Below are 10059 nucleotides of genomic sequence, written 5' to 3' on the forward strand. Positions count from 1 at the left end.
AAGGGATTCCCACAAAAGCGAAGCCGATATTGAATCATTTTTGTTGTTAATGATGAAATCATCTATAGAAGAGTTTATAAATAAATTGAAGGCAGGATCTGACAACAGCAGCGAATTAAACCTCCAAGGTGGACGGACTGAAGGACAGTTAGATAACTTGACATTAACAGTAAGAGGGGCATGGTCAGACAATACGATAGGATGATACTTAGATGAAATGACTCTTGAAGAGAGAAAGTTATCTAAAAAAAAATAATCGATCCGAGAATAAGTTTTATGTGGGTGAGAATAAAAAGAAAATATTTTAGTACTGGGATAATTAGCTCTCCAAGGATCAAGAATAGCATTGTCAGTCAAGAAATTAGAAAGAACTTGAGACATAGCAGAGGGGGTTGTAACAGGAGGAGCTGAATGATCTAAAACTGGATCAATAACACAATTAAAGTCTCCACCGAGAATCAAAAAATGGGTGTCCAGGGATGGTATCGAGCTGAGCAATCCTGTCATAAAATTTGGGTTGTCGAAGTTAGGAGCATAAACATTCACAAGTAAAACAGGGGAGTTAGATAAGTGACCTTGTACAATAAGATACCTGCCATTCACATCTGCAACAACATTCCCAGGGACAAACTGAATTCCCCTCTTAATCAAAATTGCAACTCCTCTGGTCTTGGAGTTGAATTTAGAGTGAAAAAACTCACCAACCCATGAAAATTTCAGTCTAAGATGATCCTGATTCCTAAGGTGTGTCTCCTGTAAAAATACTATATCCGCAGCCAAATGCTTCAGGTGGTTAGAAATCTTCAAACGTTTAATGGGATTATTTAACCCTCTAACATTCCAAGTCAGAAAGCTTAAAGGGAACTCTCCTGATAATGTCTTTAAATTAGGACAAGTCATTTAAGATATGACACAGTAAAAGTGAAACTTCGAACAGGCCAACTGAGAGAGAAAGAGAAATAAAATAAGTAAATAATAATAATAATAATAATAATAATAAAAATAAAAAAAAAAGAAAAAAAAAACACCCCACACACAATCCCCCCCTCCCCCCCAAACAGACTCCAACGGGAGTCAATCCCAAATGAACACTTCCGAAGGAACAGCTCAGTGCGAGTACAGACCTCCAGTAAACTCCACAGAACAAGCACAACCATAGCATACTGCAAATAGTGTCTCATGGTGCAACCCATCTATCAATTATTATTTTCTAAACGCCTTCCATTCTTTTGCTCCCCCGCCCATGTTTAAATTCAAGTATAATCACCATTATAATGATCTAAATCACAATTTTTATACTCCCTCTACAAGATATTTCACTACCAAGGAGTTGAGAGGACGTAAGCAAAAGGCATAAGAGAAAAACATGTCTGTCAGTCGCCAGACATTGAAGAGACGAAACGCTCAGTCTCAGTAGCAGAAGTGAAGTCCCGCGATTCGCCCTTATATGTAATACGAAGCCGAGCCGGGTAAAACATGCCGTATTTGACTCCATCCATAGAACGAAGTTTTTTTCTGATCGCATTGAAGGCCGCTCTCGCCTTAGCCACTTTAGATGTGAGATCAGGGTAGATGGAAAGAGTCATACCAGAAGACGTGATTCGTGGATGATTCCTTGCCTCTTTGAGAATTCGAGCGCAGTCCTAAAAATAGTGCAACCTCACAATTATTGGGCGAGGAGGCTCATCGGGTTTTGGACGAGGCGCCAGAGAGCGGTGCGCTCTATCCACAAGTGGGCTTTTCTCCAAGGAGAGGGCTTCCCTCAAAAGCTCCGACACATTGGAGTTGGACAGAGTAAATCGTGCGTTGTCCTCGGGCACGCCGATAATCCGGATATTTTGGCGGCGCGAACGCGCCTCCAAATCCTCGCACTTAGCGTCGACTCTAGCAAGCTCACTGGAGAGGGACTCAACCTTTGCCGTGAGGCTCACAACATCGTCCGAGAGAGCCGACAAGGAGGATTCGACCTCAGAGACGGTGCGCACGACTGAGCCGAGCTCCGCTCTCAGCGACGCGTTGTCTCGGAGAAGCTCGGTTTTCATCTCCAGGAGCTCTGTTTGGAGTTTTGAGTAGTAGTCCCCGGAGATTGTGTGGAACTCAGCTGTAAGCGCACGCGTAAGCTCCGAAATTACCGCTTGTATGATGTCCGATTTTAGAGCGGTGAGCTCTTTGGAAAGATCGGGGGAAGCACGCTTCTCTCTCGGAGGAGACGCAGCACTCGAGGCCGACGAGGCAGCAGCGAGAGCCGGGGCGATGAGAGGCTGAGAGGAAACGGCGGTTTTGCTCGATTTAGGCGGCATGTCGGCGAAAAACAGAGCCAGTGAATCAGGGAGATAAACTAAAACAAAGCTTCAGTCGCGAAAAAAGTAAATTAAATGTGCACCATAGGTAACAAATAACCTTGCTCTGCGGAGTTCGTGTTCTCTGCGACCTACGCCATACTGCCCGAAACCGGAAGTCCAGAGTAAAAGTAACATGGGTGTGGAACTCTTCCATCTTGAAACGTTTCCCACAGTGCAAGACCTCGGCTTACTTAAATTTACCATTATTAGCTGCCGCACAACCAAATCCTGTATGGATATAAAAACTAATTTAAATAACGTTAAGTCTGAAAAGGAAGCTCCAGTGTTCCTTACAGAAACTGAAGCCGAGTGGCTTGGTCTGCCATGTCCGTCATGTAGACAGCAGTGTCCTCACTTGCAGACTACAGGAATATCGATTACCATGGATATACATTTCAATAAAGCTCTTTATTTAAACTGCAGTACATTGCTAGATATTGTTACCTCAATACCAAACCTGATGGAGTGTGTAAACATAAAAATATATAAACTATAAAAGCTTGTTTATGAAGGGAAAACTACTACAAATTCATATGAAACCCAGAATAACATTTGGTCACAAAGTAACTGAAATTATAGCTGAGAAAAAAAGTCTACATGATGTACTTTAATTTTACAAATTAAAACCAAACCCACACTATTCAAACAAAATTTTATTTCCACGGGACATATAAAAGACTACAGAGGTCGGCCAAAGTGCAGAACATTTCATGAAGACAGTTGCATAAAAGAACACAAAGATACCACTTATTTCCCCATCCACTTTAATGGATTTCTCTAAGAAACTTTTAAATAAAACAAGTATTAGGGGTGGGAATCGTTTACTATCTCATGATTCGATTCCGATTTTGGGGGCCACGATTCGATTCAAAATCGATTTTCGATTTAAAAAATTAGATTTATAAAAATGTCTGCTTCAGTCTATAAAATCTGCATGATCTACTACAGTCTGCTTTGCAAGACAGAACGGGAAATACAGAAAATTAAGTGTCTTTCACATTTAATTAACAAAAATTAAGTGCTTTGGTAAAATAAAATGGTTTTTGTTGTGTTAACAAAATTCTTGAGCTTCATTTTGCGAGCTGTCAGGGCTGGATCGGATGCAGTTCCCCCAGCCGTTGCTAGGGGCACCAGAATCAGTCCCAGACTAAACCGGCGTAACCGTACATTCTCAGCCAGTCTCTGCTTTGTGATTGCTTATCGTTTAATGGTCTCGCCACATCTCTCTGTTATGCTTTCTCTTTACTTATTCGAGTATCTTTCTCCTGCGTCGCTTCCTGACCCATCTCAAGTTTTCCCAATCCTGTATTTCTTCCTATCCGTTTTGCCTTTATTTTTGGGAAGGGTTTTATTTTGCTGCACCATTTTTTGCCAGTTACTTCTGCTGGCGTCCTTGGTTTCGTTTTCGCGTTGCATTTATCCGCACTGTTTTTTAGTTACTGTTATTTTGTTTCTTCCTCCCGTCTCACTACGGTTGTGTTATTTTTGACGAGTTGTATTTTCCGCATTGTTTTTTTGTTTCTATTTACTCCGTGCCCTCACGGTTTTGGTTTCTATTCTTCTGTACGTCGAGTCTTCCGTGTTGTTTTGTTTGTTCGTTCTGGGTTGCTGTGCGCGTTTCCCTCTCGCTAATACATTTGACGAGTGTCAAATGTCTTGACCTTGCGAACCGGCACTTGGGTCCACCCTTCTCTATATTAACGCTCCCGTGCTCACCGCATTACACAAGCCTTGCACACGAGCTACATTGTGTCGCATTCGGTAAAAACCAAAATGAACCCATATTTTTGCCTTAAATGAAGACCTGACAGGTTGAATATCTCATTCCTCCATCTGTTTTGAACCTTTTCCGCGCACGAGTGTGTCCCAGAACCTGCTGCGTAAAGTCTCGCATAATTTTGTAATTACATAACGCGAGACCTCACCACGACTTGGAATCGATTTTGGGACATTTAAAATCGATTCTGAATCGTAGTAAATGAGAATCGATTTTTGATATATGAAACAATTTTTTTGGCACACCTCTAATAAATATTATAAATCAGTGCTTACTTATTTTGCAAATAAAACATGATTTAACAAACTCATTCAGTACACATAACTATACATACTTCAAAAAGATATAGATGCATATTTACATAAAAAAAACTGTCCAGCAACTCTCTTCAAATTGTGTGAAGTGTTTTCTTTAATCAACAATAAAAATCTGAATAAATAAACTTTTAAATAAATCAGTGCCAATCAGTATAATATAATTATAATGAATGCTTATAATATAATAAATGCTTATAATATAATACAGTGCTCATTCACATAAAACTATATATATATATATACTGTCGTGCTTTGATCCTCTTTCACCTAGCACAGCATGCTCGTTGATTGCAAGAGAAAACATTACCAGTCTTGTCTTTATCCTTTTATTAAATGTATACAAAAATACAGAGCGCTCTGGAGAGAACACACACAAGCCTATCTACTCTACCCTATGGCTCTGTGCGCAGGTCTCTGCCCAACACATTTTCCTCCTGTTCTATATAGTGTGGCCTGGGTATAAGCCCCCCCGTTTCTTTTGGACTTTCCCTAACCTAGCCTGTTAGACAAAGGCTGATTGTCTAAGACATTCACAATCCGCTGAGCTCATCTTGTTTTTTCCCTAAATCTTACAATGACTTTTGCCAATTATGATTTTCACAGACTTAATAGTGGTTCCATACATAGGAGTTGCACGTAGATCACATACGTTAAACATACAGATGTTTCCTTACTAAGAGTGGGAGAGAGGCCTTCGCTTCCTGGTCCTGTCAAACTGATATACATTCGTATTCTTCTTCTTAAGCATCCTGTTCTTTTAGAAAATGACAGGCACTTGGAATATGGGACAGAGCATACAGGCCTTTTCTCAGACACACTTGATAATTAGCTATTTGATTAATACTATACTGTAAGCAAAACAAAGTGATTAATATTAGAAGTTTAATTAATACTTTAAGACTGGTCAAATTATATATGGATTATGATAAGCTGCTTGATCAATACTGTAATGTAAACAATATATGAAGGGATTAAAATGTAAATCTCAACAATACATACATACATACATACAGAAACATTTTTACATAAACTATTTACAAAACATCAGGTAGGTGTTTGGATCACTGACCCTGTCCAGCACCTCCTCTCTTCATCTCCTCCATCCACTGCTCCACTGTCTTCCCCGCTGCTGTCGCGCAGAAGTGCACCCCACGAAAGCGGCTGTGGCCAAACTCTTTTGTCTTTGGCTGGCCACATTGTTTGCATGAATAATGTTCGTTTGAGCCGCTTCGTGGGGACGGGCTGTCCATCAGCAGCAGGGGGTTCAGTGCCGGCCGCGGCAGCCTCTGCCTTCTTCCTCCACCACCACGCTGTGGTCCGGGGCACTTTGGGCCCAGGCTGTGTGGCGGGGGCAGTTGGAGTGTCGGGGGTGGCAGAAGCTGGAGCAGCTGTGGCGTCATCGGAGGCAAGAGGATGGTGGCTTCGGACGCGCTGGGAAGCCTGTCTGGAAGCGTCCGCCTGGATGTTAAAATCGTACGCAGGGTGGGTGTACGTGGGACGCTCTGGGAGCTTGCTCAGCGCGGAAGGGAGGGGGGTTCTGAGGCCACCGTGGGAGTGCTGGACTGGCCAACTCTCAGGTGCAGAACGTCCTGTTCCTGTTTCTTCTTCCTCGTGTTGTACCTGTAAAAGAAATGCAACACAGCCTATCAGTAATCAGCCTGTATAGCTCACAGTGTCAAATGAGATCAATTTCAGACAAAGAAGAATGGATAAACTCACCACTGGGTCAGTGTCCTTTGATTCAGCTCAAAGAGCTGTATTCTGGTCCGAGCCATGAGGCAAGGGCTGCCCAGGACTACGTTCCTGATGACGCCGTAGTCCCTCATTATGGCAGCCCACCTGTTCACCCTGATGCCGGCGATGGTCTGCCCGCCAGGGTGAAGGCGACAAAGCGTCAGGCAAATGGTCTCGACAAGGCGTCTGACGCTGGGCCACTGAGCAGGCCCCGCTGCCCTGTCCGAGGAAGCAGCTACAGACAGACAGAAATCAGTGACACGGCTACAAGCCAAACTAGAAAATCCTGAAGCTACTGGATTACTGAAGGTTTGCCTACCGCTTCAGACTCTCTGTCCCAGCGACAACAGAGGTCTTGGAATAGCTGCTTTTGAAGCGTCCCTTCACCAGTCGGTCTCTGTGACGCGGCGGGTAGACAACACCGCCTTTGTCACTCTCTGGCAGTTTGTCCCAGAGAGCAACGATGCCGTCCACCCTCTGCGGTGTCACAAAAGCCTGGTGACGCAGCTCCACCAGACTGTCGGCCAGGTTGACCACGTGATGATCGCCTGGAACGCGGTCGGGTCCCAGGCTCTCCTGAAAATTAAAGAAAGAGAAATCATTATACAGATATCAGACAATGTGGCAAAAGGGTCAGGACATAACAGCTGAATCCTGCTACGATTTAACACAATGAATAAACTACACTTACATCAGTACAGGCCTGGGTCTGGGTAGCAACCTGGCCAGGGACGCTCTCCTCGGTTGGCTCGGACGTGGAGTCCTCGGCAGGGTCAGACTGGGCCTGCGACGATGCATCCGGAGAACGAGGCCTCACTGCTGCACGATGGAGAGGCAGCAGTGGCTCCAGGCTGTGCTCAGAGCATGTGGGGTCCGTGTACTCGTCGAACCCCACACCCACATCCTCGAAGCCTTAGTCCTCCGGCTCTGGAAGGTCCTCGTCGCAAAGCCCATCCGGAGCGTCTGGATCCCTGCCGAGGTCCTCATGCAGCACTACGCCGGTCTGAGAGTACAGGTACTCCACCCCAAAGAGTTCACCTACGTGATGAATATATCACAGACAAGAAAGTTTAAGTGTGTGTGGGTGTGAGAGAGAGAGAACATTACCTGTATACTCCAGGCCTTGTGTAGTCCTCAGCCAGCTGGTGCCCAAGGAGTTGTTGGCTGAGCTGGTTGGCGTAGTGCTGCAGCTGGCCACTGTAGCAGACCCGAGCAGGATCGCTCCCCTCCACTGCTGCTGCCGCGCGGTCCTCGTTCCACCTCACCAACCCTTCCAGCAGGTACGCCTGGAAGTGCAGGACACCTGCACTCGTACCTGTAACAGTCAAGGACACTTAGCAAACAGTCCTGACGCGTACGTCTGCATGTACATCAGAGAGAAGGAGAGAGTGTGAGGCACGAAGCGGTTCAGGTGGAGGTGGAACGACTCCAGGGACGTGGACCCGCGCGCACAGCGATATATCCTCCTGTAGAGCTGAATGCCAGAAGGGTCCTGAATGCAGTGGAGGTGGCGCCTCTGGGTCTGCCAGATGTCCTCCATCTTCTCCCGGTCCAGAAGCCTGATGCCCATGGAATCTGTTCTGTCCATGCAGTCTTCCAGCAGCTCCTGGATGAGCTCCTCGGACGCCTGGGCCCCGCGTGTGCGGCGGCGGCAGTGCCGAGCCAGCTCCTTAGCTGTAGGTCTGCTGGAAGACGTAGCATCAGTCAGGTGGCCTCTGGAGCGCGGTGCCTCCTCGAGCGCCGACTGCTTGGCCTCTTCTAGTCGGACCACATCCTCCGCATCCCACTCGAAGATGCAGAAGGAAAGGCGGCCCATGAAGAGGCCGTACAGCTGGTGGCTGTCCGTGGTGTCACCCGCCGCGAAACGGCGCATGAAGTGTCACACGTCCAGCCTGACGACCAGCTGGTCCCACGCGTGGAACATGGCAGCTGCCTTGCCCTTGCCCGCGGTGGAACAGCAGTCCCGGTCCACATAGAGGAGATGGGGAGGATCCTCTCCGGCTCACTGGTACCGCTCCATCAGCTTCACGCACATGGGCAATGCCCAAACTCGTTGTCGATGTTTGTTGCCCATGCCGGAAGCAGCACCAGCAAGTTTCTTGGTCACCTGAACAGACAGACAAGACACAGCGCATGACAAAAAAGCCCACCATAGAGATTACTGTGTGTGTACGTGTGTGTGTGTGTGTGTGTGTGTGTGCTCCTATACAATCTTACCTTCTTAGTGGAGTCCATCTTTAAAATGGCTCCATAGATGGGGGTGATCCTGGCCTTTGTCTGCTCAAGCCGTGACAGTACATCCTGGGCATATACTGTCAGCAGCCATTTTGGAGTGGGCACTGGCACCATCGGGGGCAGCTGGTGGGTGATGGTGCTGGGGTCAGTGCCTGGGACCAGACACTTTTTGAGCACAGAGAGGTACTCTGAGGACTGAGTCAGCCATTGCTGTCTGCCTGACACACAGATGCTTGTACAGCGAGGTCACACTGTTCCCGAGAGTGCGACCTCGCATCAAGTTCACAACCTCCTTGTCGCAGGACAGCCTACAGCACAGAAAAACACAGAAAACCACAGGTTACATAGCAATCAAACCGAACTTCTCACAAGCTTACAAATGCACACACGCTCACCTGTAAGTCAGGATCACTGGGAACTTCTCCCGATGGACGGGGTCCAGCTGATCCAGGATGTCCTGCGACCATCCCGCCACCTTCTTCTTACAGCGGCGGCACTCCAGGTACTCTGTGGCCATGAAGTACCAGCCGCTGAAGTCCAAGACCCTCTGGACGGTCTTGTACGTCCCGCAGGCCGTCAGCTTATGGCCCAGCCGACGGCACTCGGGATTAACGCACATCAGCTAGAATGCCCACATGCGGTAGGGCAACCAGAGGAACAGGCTGCTGTGGAAGAAGGTGTCTGGCGATGACGGAGGTTGCGTGTAAACCAGCCGGGGTCCGGGAGGCGACCACCACAGGTGCGGGTTCTTAGTCAGCGCCAGCCTCCCAGACTGGTCTCTGGTGAAGAGAGCCCAGCTGACCCACTGATGCTGCTCTTTGGGCAGCGTCTGCTTCCAGCCCTCGGGCAGGCCTGTGTATGGACACAGGAAACACGTTATCAGACAGGAGTTGTGCTTGGAGGCACACACACACACGTCTCTACACAGAGCAGGATGAGGATGCAGCGAGTGCTGGCGTCTCTGCGCTGTACATACTTCTGCAGCACCTCCATCTTGGTCCCAGGTCTGACCTTCTGCTGCCGGATCCACTGGACGTAGCTGTATTAAACAAAAAACCAATCGTGAGAGTGCAGCACGTTCCACCTTCAACATCCACTGCATGTCGTACATGAATGTGGCACCTACCTCCTCTTCTCTCTGTCCTGAGCCTGGTACAGGTCCCTGTACGAGACGCTCTGGTGCACCCCAAACCCAACAAGACACTGGCCCTCCTGCCCAGAGGAAGAGGGCTCGTCCCTGGCACGGCGCTCCCTGACTGCTCTAGTCACGTCAGGAAACAGGCTGACGTACCGCACCAGGGCGTCTTTGTTGGCCATGGAGGGGGACACCAAAGCGTCTCCACCCTCGCGCTCCCGACACCATCACGGCGTAGCCCACGTCATGGGTCAGCAGCCATCTGAATGTCTGACCCCGGTACTGGCCAAACTGGATGGTGCTTTCACTCAGCACCAGCCGGGCGTTCCCGGGGTCGCCTCCTCCAGCCTTCACCCGATCCTTGGCCTCATCCCTCACCCTGTCAGCGCTCCAAGGACGGGAAGAGGTCGGCCGCTGCTTGTAGGCGCTGACCAGCGCCGTGGCATCGGGTGAAGGTTGGAGGGTGAGGTCACCACAGGCCTCACGCCTGAATGACGGTGTGTAGTCCATTCTGTACAA

General features: G+C 47.9%; 2 protein-coding genes across 4 annotated transcripts; both read right to left on the reverse strand.

Annotated features, from left to right (window-relative positions):
• Positions 1-5503: 5503 nt before the first annotated feature.
• LOC143482336 (uncharacterized) lies at positions 5504-8043 on the reverse strand. The gene is made up of 6 exons (XM_076980684.1): positions 7623-8043; positions 7286-7485; positions 6862-7074; positions 6490-6746; positions 6156-6405; positions 5504-6056 (listed from the first exon to the last, which is right to left on the reverse strand). The coding sequence occupies exons 1-5, from the start codon at positions 8041-8043 to the stop codon at positions 6183-6185; spliced, it is 1314 nt and encodes a 437-aa protein (XP_076836799.1). The 3' UTR covers positions 5504-6056; positions 6156-6182.
• Positions 7834-9744, reverse strand: LOC143482023 (uncharacterized). Of its 3 annotated transcripts, none has more exons than XM_076980271.1 (5): positions 9532-9744; positions 9382-9444; positions 8801-9257; positions 8388-8713; positions 7834-8277 (listed from the first exon to the last, which is right to left on the reverse strand). In XM_076980271.1, the coding sequence occupies exons 3-4, from the start codon at positions 9022-9024 to the stop codon at positions 8551-8553; spliced, it is 387 nt and encodes a 128-aa protein (XP_076836386.1). In that variant the 5' UTR covers positions 9025-9257; positions 9382-9444; positions 9532-9744; the 3' UTR covers positions 7834-8277; positions 8388-8550. The 3 variants fall into 2 exon arrangements, with proteins under 3 accessions (XP_076836386.1, XP_076836388.1, XP_076836387.1); XM_076980272.1 differs by having other exon boundaries at positions 9382-9744.
• Between the last annotated feature and the right edge of the window lie 315 nt (positions 9745-10059).

This window comes from Brachyhypopomus gauderio, chromosome 18, assembly GCF_052324685.1.
Source record: "Brachyhypopomus gauderio isolate BG-103 chromosome 18, BGAUD_0.2, whole genome shotgun sequence".
Lineage (NCBI taxonomy): Eukaryota > Metazoa > Chordata > Actinopteri > Gymnotiformes > Hypopomidae > Brachyhypopomus > Brachyhypopomus gauderio.

Excerpts from the sequence above, each read along its gene's own strand:
- LOC143482023 (XM_076980271.1), bottom strand. The coding sequence starts at position 9,024 with ATGTGCGTTAATCCCGAGTGCCGTCGGCTGGGCCATAAGCTGACGGCC. Across the intron at positions 8,714-8,800 it reads CCAGTGATCCTGACTTACAG|GCTGTCCTGCGACAAGGAGG; the intron begins GTGAGCGTGTGT and ends TCTGTGCTGTAG.
- LOC143482336 (XM_076980684.1), bottom strand. The coding sequence starts at position 8,043 with ATGCGCCGTTTCGCGGCGGGTGACACCACGGACAGCCACCAGCTGTAC. Across the intron at positions 7,486-7,622 it reads CTACAGGAGGATATATCGCT|GTACGAGTGCAGGTGTCCTG; the intron begins GTGCGCGCGGGT and ends TGACTGTTACAG. Across the intron at positions 6,406-6,489 it reads GGGACAGAGAGTCTGAAGCG|CTGCTTCCTCGGACAGGGCA; the intron begins GTAGGCAAACCT and ends GTCTGTCTGTAG.